Source organism: Schistocerca cancellata, chromosome 4 (genome assembly GCF_023864275.1).
Source record: "Schistocerca cancellata isolate TAMUIC-IGC-003103 chromosome 4, iqSchCanc2.1, whole genome shotgun sequence".
NCBI classification, from domain to species: Eukaryota; Metazoa; Arthropoda; class Insecta; order Orthoptera; family Acrididae; genus Schistocerca; species Schistocerca cancellata.
Window position 1 is genome coordinate 551,885,457 of NC_064629.1, and position 16,282 is coordinate 551,901,738.

The following is a 16,282-nucleotide window of genomic DNA, read 5'->3' on the forward strand; positions in this document are numbered from 1 at the left end:
CTGAACACTCTACCCATGGTTCTACATGTACAGTGCTGGTAGAGCACTTGCCTGCGAAAGGCAAAGGTCCTGAGTTCAAGTCTTGGCCCGGCACACAGTTTTAACCTGCCAGAAAGTTTCACAGTTTTTATTATTCATATTGTACATGCTGTCAGGAGTGCAAGGATAAGGACATGAATTATGTGCAACAAATTCAAGGGACCAGTATGGCAATATTTGCCATCACAGATTTTTAATTATCCTGCAGTCAATTATTGTATTTCAGTATTGGAAAATGGCCTAAGATTGAAACTGTATGATAGTACAAAAAATAAACCAAAACAAACTGACAATTGCAGTTGGTATAGAGTCAGTATATTTTTTAGTGAAGGTTTTTGTAGAATAGTAAATAGTGTCTCTAGTTGTGATTTGTTTTGTTTCTCCTGAGGATGTTACTATAAGATTTGGAGGAACTGAAGTCTTAGTTTTGTATTGTTTCTCCAAGAAGGCAATATGCATCTTGTATGCCTCTAGCCCTGGATTTAGATAACATCTAGCCCTGTTTATACTTGGAGCCAGGACTCCTAGCTATGGAAAACAGTGTATTGGTTTACTAAGTCACTATGAAAGTCTCAAATTTTGTGTGGTCCATTAGAATACTTTCAGCATTTGTTTTCAGGGGGTGAATTCAACTTTTCTGTTGGAACTTCCACTCGTCTATGTATTACACAGACTTATTTGCCATCCGCATCTCATCAGTTTCAAAATGTATTGAAAATGAGCTGAGCACTGGCAGTGAGATTACTCCCTTTTTGTTGTCCATCCTTTTGCTTGTTCTGTGTGTGATTATTTGGAAGTGTCAGATTACATTTGGTTATTGTAACTGACATCTGGATTTTGTGATTCAGAGATACATTTCTGTATAGTAACTGATCATGGAACATTTTGTTCCATGTAAATGAATAATATAAAAAAACAAGAAGTTATCCTTTTCATTATAAACAGCCTTTCTTGTTCATTCTTGATATCCTGAATGTGGTAGATAACAGAGCTCAGGTCAATGAATGCTTCATGACTTCCATAAAACTTCTAATACATCTGCACACCATCACCTAAACTTCCTATCAGGTATAAGTCAGTATGTCATTCATAATTACATACTGAAAGCAAAGGTAACATAAAGGATTCCTCAAAGCCCATGTTCCAGAATGAGTCAAGAAATATTACTTCCTGCAATGTGCATCTTGCATAATGACCACAATTTTAAAATTAGAAAAAGTTCAGATCTATGCTGTGTGATGTCAACAGTAATTCTTTCCATTTATCATCTGTAAATGGAATAGGGCAAAGTAAAATCATTGTTGTGTACTATTTATCCTTCAACACACACTATACAGTAGCTTGCAGGGTGCAGATGTGAATGTATATGTTTGTGTTATTGTACTTTTTGTGTTTGTCATTGATAATGAAAGCTTAGATGTGTGCAATTGGTTTATTTTTCCACTGATTCATATTTTCATGTTTTAAACATACTTACTAAAGTGGATCAATATTGTACTTTTGTTTTCATGCAATTTAAACCACTTTGTATTAATTACAACATGAAAATAACTTGTGTTTAGCTGCTGGAGCAATCTGTTTTGGAAGGAGACTAGGTTGCCTATATGGCGGGGAAATGGAGAAAGTGGCACAGAAAATAATTGATGCCAACAAAGAAGTGTTTCAGTTGTCAGCCATTCTAAAATTTTCACTGCCTATGTACAAATATTTTCGTACTCCAAAGTGGAAGAGGATAACAGAGGCAGAAAACTTTATTTACAGGTAAACTTTCAGTATTTTTCTGCTGCTAAGTGATCATCTTCTTTTTTTTGCTCAAATTTCTTCAAGTCTCTTAATTTCTATTTGTTACAACGAAGTCATGTAGGATAGTCAAAGTAATAGATAGTTAACCGTAAAAAATGATACAGTTTTACCACTTTTGTTGCAGTTTCAGTTACAAATTAGAAATTTTCTGAATTTTGTGCTGCACAGTCACTTGTCTGTCCACCAGACTGTACTTTACAACTAGTTTCCTTGTGCAATTCCACCATAATAAGGAATATCTGCAAAAAGTAAAAAGATATGGACAGTTTGTATATGTATGCGATAAAGCCACAGTATGCAGTAATTACTTAAGCAAAGATTTCTATCAGCTGTACTTTATTTGTCCACATATGTTTTCAGACATAGCTGATATAGTTATAAATGAGTCAAAATAAAATTTAAGGAAACACATCAGGAATTATCCCAGGATACTTATGTTGAATCTTGCCTAGTCGTCAAAGATGGGAGTCTGGGAAACCTGCTTTCTCGGCTTGCCAGATAAACAGAGATACAGAAGGATCACCATGCACATGTCAGTGGTGACTTTGATTGTGATGTCAGCACTGCAATCTGAATGGGCCTAAAATGAGATACTTACCTGCACGAAATTGACAAACGATCTCACCTCATGCCAACCATCTGTTGGCAAGCAAATCATATTAATGAGTTTTATTATGAAATGAACAATGACAATACTTAAATTTGACAATAACACAGAAGTGTTGCAAGCAAAGGGTGACATGTAAATAAATCTCTTCAGTATATACAATTCCTAAGTCCCTGGTCTAGAAATGCCTACTTTGGATGCTGGTGTAGAAGTGGGCTACGGCCAGTCAGCATGGCGGTTATGTCCTCTTCACATAGAGGTCATTGCCATCACATTGTCATCCTGGAGAGGTGTTGTTCAGAGTGCAATTGGCTGACGTCTTCTTCACAGCCCTCTCTGTTCTCTCGTTTCCAACTAGCGTGGTGGTGCTTGACTTTATGCAGTAAATTCCTCCCCCCCCTCCCCCCTCCCAAAAAGTGATGGACCATCGTAGTATAGTGTGGATGCTCTGAGGGATCACCGAGCAAGGTGGCGCAGTGGTTAGCACACTGGACTCACATTCAGGAGGACGACGGTTCAAACCTGTCTCCAGCCATCCTGATTTAGGTTTTCTGTGACTTCACTAAATTGATTCAGACAAGTGCCAGGATGGTTCCTTTGAAAGGGCACAGCATATTTCCTTCCCAGTCCTTCCCTAATCTGAGCTTGTGCTCCATCTCTAATGACCTCGTTGTCGATGGGATGTTAAACACTAATCTCCTCCTCCTCCTCGTCCTCCTCCTCCTCCTCCTCCTCCTCTGAGGGACTAGAAGCTGTGCTGCTGGGAACATCAAGCTTCCAGTTATTCCCCACCATCCGGTCTTTGCTGTGGCGGAAACATACCTCGCTAAATGACCAGAAGGGTACACATCCACCTCCTGAGGCCCATAACAAGATGTAGAAGGCATTGGCTGGTGTGGCGGCACTGGATCCAGATCCATTGGTAGGACAATAGGAGGCAGAGTAGATGAAGGCTCCGTCTTCATGGGGTTGTCCCGCAGTCTCATGATGACACCCTCTGGCAGCTCCTGTTACCGTGTTGTCCATGGAATCCTTGAATCTGGGGGAAGAGATACAGAAGGATCACCATGCACATGTCAGTGGTGACTTTGATTGTGATGTCGGTGCTGCAATCTGAATGGGCCTAAAATGTTATACATGCCTGGGTGAAGTTGACGAACAATCTTGCCTCGTGCCCACTGTCTGCTGCCACTAAAAACATTGAAATACACAATATCATGCAGCACAAAGCAATACTTGTGGCCTTCCTTCAGCGGTGTATGCTGAGGAGGGTAGAGCAGTGTTTTGTGGTAGTGGCCATGAAGCAATTCCATTGGCAATGGTCCATCTCGTGGATGTGAACAATAGGAGGCAAGAGACTGTTGCAATGCTTGATCCCTCGTGTGTGCGGTGTGAGGTTTGGCCATCTGCTGAACATTCTGACAAAACATTCTGCTTCGCTGTTTGACTGTGGGTGGAATGGTGCACTGGTTAGATATTGTATGCCATTGCATTCATAGAATGTTTCAAATTTATTTGATGTAAACTGAGGGCTGTTGTCCAGCACTATGATATCCGGCAAACCTTTGAGGCAAAAAATAGAGGATAACACCTGAATTGTGCTAAGTGATGTTGTCAAGTTCATTGGCACAGCAAAAGGAAACCTGCTATATGCGTCTACCACAATCAACCAACGAGTGTTCCAAAACGGTCCCGCAAAGCCTATATGCACACGTTGCCATGGTGATTGTGACTTAGGCCAAGCAGTGAACTTTTGTTGTGGAGCAGACTGATTTTGCACACATGTGTGACACTGACATCATCTGTTCTCTTTGGGTGTCCATACCCTGCCAAGTACAGTGTTGACATGCTAACTGTTTCGTACGAACAATCCCCCAGTGGCCTTGGTGAAGTAACTGCAACACTTCTTTTTGCAAAGCTTTGGGGATCAACACATGTGACTGTCCACTGTCAGTTTGGACAAGACTCGCTCCTTTCTTTGTAGCGAGGCTATGCTGATGTGCAAAGTATCAGTGCATGACAGAGTTCTTTATGCTATGCAATGAGTGAGGCCAAGATGTTGTGAATGTATTTTAGCAAAATATTGAAATCTGAATCAGCTACCGTGGCCTGTCGAATTTTCCTATAGTTCAGAGGAAAGGATTGAAACAATTCAGAATCCTGAGCATCAATGTGACAACACGATGCAGCAGAAGTGTCAAAGTCTGTATCAGGGCCAATTGGAAGACATGAAAGTGCATCCGCATTACCATGTTGAGCTGTCTCTTACTAGTATTGAGACAACAACAAAGCCTCTCTCTGCAATTTTTGGGCAGTTCATACAGGAACTGGCTTCATTGGATGAAACATGATGGAAATGGCTTGTGATCCGTTACTAAGTAGAATTTTCTGCCATACAAATATTGGTGGAATTTGGTGACAACATACACAATAGCCAATGCCTCTCACTCTATTTGTGAATAGTTACACTGAGCTTGGGACAACACTTTTGATGTGAAAGCAATGGGCCTGTCTCTATCTCCAAATCTGTGTGAAAGCACTGCACCAACTCCATAAGAGGAAGCATTAACGTGCAACACAACTGGTTTGTGAGAATCAAAGTAAACCATGCATTGATCACTAACCAATGCATCTTTATGTTTTTGAAAAGCTTCTTGGCACTCATCTGTCCAAACAAAGGGGACATTCTTGTAATGCAAATGATGCAATGGAGTTGCAATTTGTGCAGCATTCAGTATGAACCGAATATAATAGTTCATTTTCCCTAAGACTGACTGCAATTCTGTGGCATTGCGAGGAATTGGCAAGTCACATATGGTTAACAAATGTGACTGAAGAGGATGTACACCTTGACTGTTTATGACACGACCATGATATTGCAACTCAGGTTTTAAAATATCATACTTATCCAGTCTACACTTTAGTCCTGCATCAGATAACACACAAAACAAAGCACATAAATTTGCAATGTGTTCTTCATGTGTATGATCTGCTATGACAATATCATCCAAATACTTTGAACAGTTTGATACTTCAGCAGTCAGCCATTGGAAAATGGTGGGTGCAGAAACACTGCCAAAAGGTAAATGCAAATATTTAAACAAGCCCAAATGAGTGTTCACAACACACAATTTTTGAGATTCTTCATCTAGTAGTATTTGAAGATATGCATCACATAAATCAATTTTTGAAAAGAGCGACCAGCACCTAATTTTTTCATGAGATCCTCTGGGCATGACAATGGATAAGAATCAATCACAGTTTGTGGGTTTACTGTAGACTTAAAGTCAACACAGAGATGAACGAAATGAGAAGATTTGGGAAGCAAAACTAGTGGACTTACGTCTACGTCTACATTTATACTCCACAAGCCACCCAATGGTGTGTGGTGGAGGGCACTTTACGTGCCACTGTCATTACCTCCCTTTCCTGTTCCAGTCGCGTATGGTTCGCGGGAAGAACGACTGTCTGAAAGCCTCCGTGCGCGCTCTAATCTCTCTAATTTTACATTCGTGATCTCCTCGGGAGGTATAAGTAGGGGGAAGCAATATATTCGATACCTCATCCAGAAACGCACCCTCTCGAAACCTGGCGAGCAAGCTACACCGCGATGCAGAGCGCCTTTCTTGCAGAGTCTGCCACTTGAGTTTGTTAAACATCTCCATAACGCTATCACGGTTACCAAATAACCCTGTGACGAAACGCGCCGCTCTTCTTTGGATCTTCTCTATCTCCTCCATCAACCCGATCTGGTACGGATCCCACAGTGATGAGCAATACTCAAGTATAGGTCGAACGAGTGTTTTGTAAGCCACCTCCTTTGTTGATGGACTACATTTTCTAAGGACTCTCCCAATGAATCTCAACCTGGTACCCGCCTTACCAACAATTAATTTTATATGATCATTCCACTTCAAATCGTTCCGCACGCATACTCCCAGATATTTTACAGAAGTAACTGCTACCAGTGTTTGTTCCGCTATCATATAATCATACAATAAAGGATCCTTCTTTCTATGTATTTGCAATACATTACATTTGTCTATGTTAAGGGTCAGTTGCCACTCCCTGCACCAAGTGCCTATCCGCTGCAGATCTTCCTGCATTTCGCTACAATTTTCTAATGCTGCAACTTCTCTGTATATTACAGCATCATCCGCGAAAAGCCGCATGGAACTTCCGACACTATCTACTAGGTCATTTATATATATTGTGAAAAGCAATGGTCCCATAACACTCCCCTGTGGCACGCCAGAGGTTACTTTAACGTCTGTAGACGTCTCTCCATTGATAACAACATGCTGTGTTCTGTTTGCTAAAAACTCTTCAATCCAGTCACACAGCTGGTCTGATATTCCGTAGGCTCTTACTTTGTTTATCAGGCGACAGAGCGGAACTGTATCGAACGCCTTCCGGAAGTCAAGAAAAATAGCATCTACCTGGGAGCCTGTATCTAATATTTTCTGGGTCTCATGAACAAATAAAGCGAGTTGGGTCTCACACGATCACTGTTTCCGGAATCCATGTTGATTCCTACATAGTAGATTCAGGGTTTCCAAAAACGACATGATACTCAAGCAAAAAACATTTTCTAAAATTCTACAACAGATCGACGTCAGAGATATAGGTCTATAGTTTTTTGCATCTGCTCGACGACCCTTGTTGAAGACTGGGACTACCTGTGCTCTTTTCCTATCACTTGGAACCTTCTGTTCCTCTAGAGACTTGCGGTACACGGCTGTTAGAAGGGGGGCAAGTTCTTTCGCATACTCTGTGTAGAATCTAATTGGTATCCCATCAGGTCCAGTGGACTTTCCTCTGTTGAGTGATTCCAGTTGCTTTTCTATTCCTTGGACACTTATTTTGATGTCAGCCATTTTTTCGTTTGTGCGAGTATTTAGAGAAGGAACTGCCCACTGACTAGCTTGTATGGGCACAATAGCTCCACTGTCTTGCAATTCTCTAAGTTCAGCAGTGACTTTGTCCTGTAATGCAATGGGAACAGTTCTGGCCCATCAAAACTTTGGCTGAGCATTGTCTTTCTTAGTAATATGTGCAACAAAATTGTTAGTCTTGCCTAAACCTTCAGAAAATAGTTCAAAGAATTCTTTTAGCAAGGTAGCTACACTGTCTTTAGCATTGAATGCAGTCACTGACAATACATTGTCCTGAATTTTAAAGTCAAAGAAAACAAACGAATCAAGGCCAATTGTGTTCTCACAATCACATGATTGTAGCACAGTAAATGTCACAGTTCGTGTATGCAAGTGATACATGGCAGGCAAAGTATATTTTCCAAGAACAGTAACGTCTTGTCCATTATAAGCCGTCAGGTGCATGCTAGTTTTAGACAGATGTCGGGAACCTAACAGTTCATATGTGTTACAATTCAGCAATGTAACAGAGGCACCCACGTCCAACTGAAGTTTCACACATTTTCCACTAATATGCAAATGAACATAAAGTATGTTGCACTGGAATAGCACTGAAGAAACTGTTCACTTGCTGGATTTGCTTGCAGTAGGCTTTCAATACACTGCATCGATTACATAAGCCTTGTGACTAGATTATTGTGAATGGACAGAATTCTTATGTTTCTGCTGTTGCAAACATACAGATTGTACGTGACCTTTCTTGCCACAAGCATAACACTGTGCTTGTTGGGATAGGCAGTTTTGGCATTTGTGCTGTGAATAGCACTGAGGACATGACTTAATTCTGTAGCCTGTAGAGCTGTTTACGCGGTGTGGAGAACTGTTGACAAGGCATGGCACGTGCATGCTGTCACTGCCTAATGGGCCAGTCACGAGTAAGGTACGATTCAACCCAACAAGTTGGAGGCTACTCAGATTTATCGGCTGACATGGCACCTCAATTGTACTGATCCAGTATTTGCACTACATGCTGGAATGATGTTTCTGACTTTTCAAAATCTGTTCTTTAAGTTTGACATCAGTTACATTGTACACGATTGCATTACACAACATAACAGCTGAAATGTATCACAAGCACATTTGAATTTGTATTTCCTCATCATATCCTGCAAATCAGTTACCCACTCATGATAAGATTGTTCTGGCCTTTTCTTGCAACCTAAGATTTGGTACCTAGCTGCTACTACATTCACTTGGTGGTCATAATAGTTAGTGAAGCTACAACCTGCTCATAGGAAAGTTCACTCAGATTTGCATTAGGGAATAATTTCTGAATGAGGCAAAACACTGCACTTCCTACTGTTGACAGAGTTAATGTGTTTTCACAGTACCTGGTACATTGTGAGCTTCAAACTGTTGCAACCATTCGAGCCATTCCTCATCTTGTACATGAAACTGGTGAAAAGGTGGTATGGCCCTTGGAGCTACAGTAGGTGTTGCTTGTTCTGTCACGTGTGCAGCATTCGGCAGTAACTGCTGTACCGTATTGAGTAGAGATGCAATTTGTTGGGTCTGAAACTGAAACATCAGTGTTAGCTGCATTGCATCTTTCGCTTGCAACTGAGGTGCCTGAGGAGGGGGTGGGTGAGTTGGATTGCTCATTGCAATAAATAGACAATGCAGGCAATAAAAATAAGTGCAAAAGCAAAGAAGAGTTCTGCAGTGCCCACCTGAAAACACTGATTAGCAAAAATACTATAAGAAACACCATTGAGGCAAGTAAACACACCCCTGCAAAGAAAAGACAATGTAGAATTAAGGCACCAGCAAAACACAATAGCCCATGAAAAATCAAAAATTTGTGGCAGCTAGGCATGGGGTTCTTCTTACTCGCCATCAATGTTGAATCCTGCCTCGTCATCAAACATGGGAATCTAGGAAACCTCCTTTCTCGGATCACTGGACAAACAATTCAAGCAAATCATATTAATGAGTTTTATTATGAAATGAAAAATGATAATACTTAACTTTGACAATAACACAGAAATGTAGCAAGCAAATGGCAACTTGCAAATAAGAAATCTCTTCAGTATACACAAATCCTAAGTCACTGGTCTTGAAGTGCATAATCTGGATGCTGCTGTAGAAGTGGACCACGGCCAGTCAGCTTGGCGCTTACGCCCTCTTCGCATAAAGGTCACTGCCGTCATGTTGTTGTCCTGGAGAGGGGTTGTTTAGTGTGCAATTGGCTGACATCTTCTTCATAGCCCTCTCTGCTCTCTCGTTTCCAACTGGCATGCCGATACTTGACTTTACACCATAACAACTTAGGTACATAATTTGAACTGTTTCAATTATACACAGTTATTCTAATGTCGTTTGTAAATGAATGGTTTGGCTGGGATATTTGCAATGTTATCAACTCTGGCTGAAGCCTTATATGAGGAACTGAAGCACAGTTAATGTCATTATCTGTTTAAGTACTTACCACAGGCCATTGCCTCATACTTGCGTATACATTTTTCATACTTTCATTGCTCTACTTTTTACATAGATACCTGATGATGGACAAATTATGAGATTGAAACTGGCTGTAAAACAAAGAGTGCATCATTAACTTCAGAAAACTTATCACAGTTGTTGATCATCACCTACAGAAGTTAATAGCTTACAAGAAGAGCACATGGCAATAGGATTTTTGTAAATTTTTATATTTGTTTTATGTGAAGTTCAGAACTCAAACATCAATTGCCCAAAGCAGTTGATACAACAATCAACCATTCTTGAGAAAATTGACTTAAAAGTTCTCTGAGTGACTTTGATTCACTAATGGTAGAACAAGTTTCAATGGGCCATGTGGCTCAATCAGTAGGCTCAGAGAATGGTAACTACTGGTTTGAGAATTGCTTTGGTCTTTTTTATTAATGCAATTTCAATAACTACATCATTTATATACAAAATTCATAACAAATGTATAAGTATGATTTTTTATGGAAACTGAATGTGATTTGAGTGCCTCTTTATGAAGAGAGTTAACAGTAGTTATTATTTGCATGTGTTCACAAACCCTGCAGTACACATGCTACTATTAGTTGGTGACAGTTGCCAAACCTGAGATCCAGCCCACTGGTCTGATGCTTCCACTAGAACAATTATGTGTGGAGCAGGCAACAGCTGCTGTCTGCAAATTCCACAGTGGTTGGAAGTACTACAGTATCTTTTTATAAAGGACAGCTGTGGCTGTAGTAGCATTTCACTGTTCATTGCTGAAGTAGCATAAGATATTGTTTAGTGGTGTTGTGCATGAAAATCTTGTAATATGATGAGGGAAAAAAATTAGTGAGAGAGAGAGAGAGAGAGAGAGAGAGAGAGAGAGAGAGAGAGAGAGAGACTTTTGCAGCAAATAACATCAAGTTTAATTGATGTAGTTCATGAGTACCCCATTCCACTGCGAAGAGTACCAGTGTAGTGCACAGTTAAAACGGCTACTTTCACTGGTGCAGAGTGTTTCAGTTTCATGAAGCGAACTCTGAAACGACTGTTTGGCCTAAATTTCACTCCAGATACACTAAAGAATCTCCAAGTAGGCTTCCAATTTACTCACCACCTCATTTCCTCATGGAAGTTCAAGATTTCCTTGATAATTGCTTCCAAGGTTGGTGGATTGACCATGAAGAGCCAGTCGAATGGTAACCGTACCCCCCAGACTTGACAACACTGGATTTCATTCTCTGGGGCTTCATTAAAGACTGTGTGTTTGGTCCTCCCCTACCAAACAATTTAGCCGACCTGAAACATTCAATCTATGCTGCAGTTGCACATGTTACACCTGATTTACTGCAATGAGTGCGGGAATAAATTGCCAGCCGCATTGGCCGAGCAGTTCTAGGCACTTCAGTCTGGAACCGCACGACTGCTACAGTCACAGGTTCGAATCCTGCCTCAGGCGTGGAAGTGTGTGATGTCCTTAGGTTAGTTAGGTTTAAGTAGTTCTAAGTTCTAGGGAACTGATGACCTCAGATGTTAAGTCCCATAGTACTCAGAGTCATTTGAACCATTTGGGAAGAAACTGATTACTGGTGAGATGTTTGCCGTATTAGAAATGACACTTGACACTTGTATGTGAAGCTTGAGGTTGTCTGCTATAAAATGACACATCAACCAATTCTGAAAGCTATATCAATACATTTCTGTATCATTCCAAAGTTAGAAAGTCCTTTGTGACTCACCCTGTATTGTCTGGATACTGCAGCCCACTTGGGCTTTTCTTAAATCACTTCATCTTAATGGTAGGGTGATTTCTTAAGCAGACTACAATTATTTCCTAGTCCTACTCCTGCTCAACCCCTCCCACTATTTCCCGAACTGGGGTAGCTCTAATGACTTCAGTTATTCCAACATTGATGGGACAAACTCTAATGTTTCTCACCCTGTTGAAACTACTTCTATGAAATAGAAGTATGATCAGAAAATATGAAAATTATACTTAGAAGGGGAAGTTATTTTTGTATTTTAGGATTTTTTAAACAGATGATTCACTGCGTGTACAGTTAAGTGTGTTAATTTTATTCCATCAGTACTCTTGTACACAAAATGCACATTAAAATTGCAACCCCATGAAGACAGAATGCAACAAACATCAAATTGGCATGAAGTGCACTAAATAGTTGGATATGCATATTACTAGCCTTTCAGTGAACATCACAAAGTAGGAGGGCAGCATCTACATTCTGTACATAAGGAATGATTATTCAGTGGGTTTCTCATTCAGAAATTGAATTTGAATGTTGTTTGTTTGTGAGAAAATGTGCTGTGCACCTTGTAAGAAAGAGAAACCTCTACAATCATATGTCAGAATTCAACTTGGTAGGGTCACGGCATATTGAGACTGTGGTTTATCACAGTGTGATATTGCTGTTCGTGTTTGTTAGGATTCCATGGCTGTCATGTGACTATGGAAATGATGGCTTCAGAAGGGCCATACTCTATGCAATGCAGGATCTCAGTGGCATCTGACAGCTAGCACCCAAGTTTGATTGGCTGTGCAGAATTGCACAACTGGATCATAGACCTTGAATCAGGAAATGGACTTGTTTGCAGCAACATAAGTATCCACATGGACAGTGCAACAGTGTCTGCAGTACCACAAATGGTCAGCATGGTGAACATTGTTGCAACTTTTCTTGATGCCACAGCAGACGTGTTGACCAATCTGGTATGGCAGTATAAGATAGCAAATGGAAAGCTGAAGTTTTAAACTTCATGTTTAAGAAATCATTCACACAGCAGGATGGTACAAATGTCCCTTCATTTGACCATCATACAGTCTCATATAATAGGTGTCCCTGACATAGAGAAGTGACTGAAAGAGCCAGAAACAAATAAGTCGCCAGGTTTGGACTGAATCTGACTTCAGTTTTACAAACAGTGCTCTACAGCTTTGGCCCCTTACTTAGCTTACATTTATCTTGACTAACTCCCCCTGTGCAAAGCCCCAAGTGTCTGGAAAAAAGTGCAGGGTAAAAAAACTAGTCTGCAAAATTACAGATCATTGTCCTTAACCTTGGTTTGCTGCAGAATTCTTGAACATAGTTAAAGTTTGAATGTAATAAATCCTTGAGATGGAAAATCTTCTGTTCACAAATCAGCATGGTTTTAGAAACTATTGCTAATGTAAAACTCAGCTTGCCATTTTTTCACATGATATCCTGTGAACTATGGATGAATGGCACAGGCAGATTCCATTTTCCTAGATTTCCGAAAAGTGTTAGACATGGTGCCCCACTGCGGACTGTTAACAGAGATATGAGTGTACAGAATAGGTTCCCAGATATGTGAGTAACTTGAAGAAATCTTAAGTAATAGGACCCAGGACATTGTTCTTAATGGTGAGTGTTCATCAGAGACATTGTTATTTTCAGGAGTGCCCCAGGGAAGTGTGATAGGACCACTATTGTTCTCTGTATAAATGATCAGATGGACAGGGTGAGCACCAATCTGTGGCTGTTTGCTGATGATGCTGTGGTGCATGGGAATTTGTCATCATTGAGTGACTGTGGGATGACATCTACATCTACATCTACATCTACATCTACATCTACATCTACATCTACATCTACATCTACATCTACATCTACATCCATACTCTGCAAGCCACCTGACGGTGTGTGGCGGAGGGTACCCTGAGTACCTCTATCGGTTCTCCCTTCTATTCCAGTCTCGTATTGTTCATGGAAAGAAGGATTGTCGGTATGCTTCTGTGTGGGCTCTAATCTCTCTGATTTTATCCTCATGGTCTCTTCGCGAGGTACACGTAGGAGGGAGCAATATACTGCTCGACTCTTCGGTGAAGGTATGCTCTCGAAACTTTAATAAAAGCCCGTACCTAGCTACTGAGCGTCTCTCCTGCAGAGTCTTCCACTGGAGTTTATCTATCATCTCCATAATGCTTTCACGATTACTAAATGATCCTGTAACGAACCTCGCTGCTCTCCATTGGATCTTCTCTATCTCTTCTATCAACCCTATCTGGTACGGATCCCACACTGCTGAGCAGTATCCAAGCAGTTGGTGGACAAGCGTACTGTAACCTACTTCCTTTGTTTTCAGATTGCATTTCCTTAGGATTCTTCCAGTGAATCTCAGTCTGGCATCTGCTTTACCGACGATCAACTTTATATGATCATTCCGTTTTAAATCACTCCTAATGTGTACTCCCAGATAATTTATGGAATTAACTGCTTCCAGTTGCTGACCTGCTATTTTGTAGCTAAATGATAAGGGATCTATCTCTCTATGTATTCGCAGCACATTACACTTGTCTACATTGAGATTCAATTGCCATTCCCTGCATCATGCGTCAATTCGCTGCAGATCCTCCTGCATTTCAGTACAATTTTCCATTGTTACAACCTCTCGATACACCACAGCATCATCTGCAAAAAGCCTCAGTGAACTTCTGATATCATCCACAAGGTCATTTATGTATATTGTGAATAGCAACGGTCCTATGACATGCCCCTGCGGCACACCTGAAACCACTCTTACTTCGGAAGACTTCTCTCCATTGAGAATGACATGCTGCGTTCTGTTATCTAGGAACTCTTCAATCCAATCACACAATTGGTCTGATAGTCCATATGCTCTTAGTTTGTTCATAAGATGAGTTAGAAAAAATTTCTAGTTCCCATGATGAATGGAAACTAGCTCTAAATGTAGAAACAATGCAAGTTAATGCAGATAAGTGTGAAAAACAATCCAGTAATGTTCAAATAAAACATTAGTAGGGTGCTTCCTGAGACAGTCAGGTTGATTAAATATCTGGGTGTAATGTTGGAATGTGATATGGAATGGAATGGCACGTAAAGATTGTAGTGGGGAAGGCGAATGGTCATCTTTGGTTTACTGGGAGAGTTTTATGAAAGTGTGATTCATCTGTAAAGGATATCGCATATAAAACACTAGTGTGGCCCATTGTTGAGTTCTGATTGAGTGTTTGGGGTTCCAACCAGGTCTGATTAAAGGAAAATATTGAAGTAATTCAGAGGCAGGCTGTTATATTTGTTACCAGTAGGTTCAATCAACACGCAAGTGTTACGAAAATGCTTTGGGAACTCAAATGGGAATCCCTGGATGGAAGGAAACATTCTTTTTGAGGAAAACTGTTGAGAAAATTTAGAGAACTGGAATTTGAAGCTGTCTGCTGAACAGTGTTACTGCCACCAATGTACATTTTGCGTAAAGACCACGTACATAAGATAAGAGAAATTATGGGTCTTATGGAGGCATATAGATAGCTGTTTTTCCCTTACTCTATTTGTGAGGGATGGAAAATGACTCACAGTGGTCCAATGTACCCTCTGCCACACATCATACCGTGGATTTCAGAGTATGTATGTAAATGTTGGTGCCAACAATGATGCACCCGATGACAACAATGGACACAGGAATGGCACCACATCATCTTGTCAGATGAGTTCTAGGTGTGTGAGCATCATCATGGTGGACATTTCTGTGTGTGGAGGCTCCAGGGAAAAAGTATATTACCAGATTCCATTTGCCATTATCATACAGACCCAGCACCTGGCGTGGCAGCATGGGGTCTCACTGGGCACACAACATGATCACTTCTGATTTGCAAAGCCAGTTATTTGGACAGCATAAATTGCATTTCTGACATGTTAAGACCTGTGGCTGTGCTCTATCTTTGAGGACTCAGTGATGTTATCTTTCAACATTACAACACAAGACCACATGTTGAACTAGCTGTCCTGAGATACCTCTTCACAGGCCTGATGACCTGGAAAGCACATTCTTCAGATCTCTCACCCACTGTAAACATCTGCTCACGGATTATCAAGAGACTGGCGGGCCACCACTTGTCACCCACTAAATTGCTGAACTCTGATATAGAGATGAAGCTGGATGGAGTGACAGACCTATATCTGTCATGCAAGCTCAGTTCAGCATGTTGCCCAGTCAGGTTAGAGCCACTGTTGTCCCTACAAGTAGCAGCTTTGTTTTCTGTCCATGTTCAATGTGAAAGCATAAACCATAAATGGAGCAATAGTTGTCATAAGCTTCACACTGAATGTAAACCAATAATGAAATCAAGACAGTCCAGAAACTGAGCAGGGTGGTTGTTGTCACAATGGTATGGTGAAAACTAAGAACTTCATACAGGACAGCAAAATAGGAGAATGGCTAGCCAGCTGCCCTGCTGCTGTGGGAGGCATGGCCCACATGATACACTGGTGCTGCCCCGTGTAGTTACAGGTGGCAGCTGTCATAGCCAGATGCCCCCATTGCTATTGATACACACTGTATAAGGATGTACTAAATCCCTCCCCCCTAAAATAGGCACGAAGGGCCAATAAGACCAGGTTTGTGCCACGGCCAGGTAGGGAGGCTGGGAAGCATGGCAGAACTCCCTGCCATGGAATCAAGTGTCATGACCTCA

The 16,282-nt window shown here is 40.9% G+C and overlaps 1 protein-coding gene across 4 annotated transcripts in view; it reads left to right on the plus strand.

Moving 5' to 3' along the window:
- Window positions 1–16,282, plus strand: part of LOC126185173 (probable cytochrome P450 CYP44) — a 244,453-nt gene that overhangs the window by 92,619 nt on the left and 135,552 nt on the right. For all 4 annotated transcript variants that reach the window (XM_049928016.1, XM_049928018.1, XM_049928019.1 and 1 more), the window contains one exon: window positions 1,602–1,800. In XM_049928016.1, the coding sequence (XP_049783973.1) occupies window positions 1,602–1,800 (199 nt within the window). The remainder of the gene's footprint in view (window positions 1–1,601; window positions 1,801–16,282) is intronic.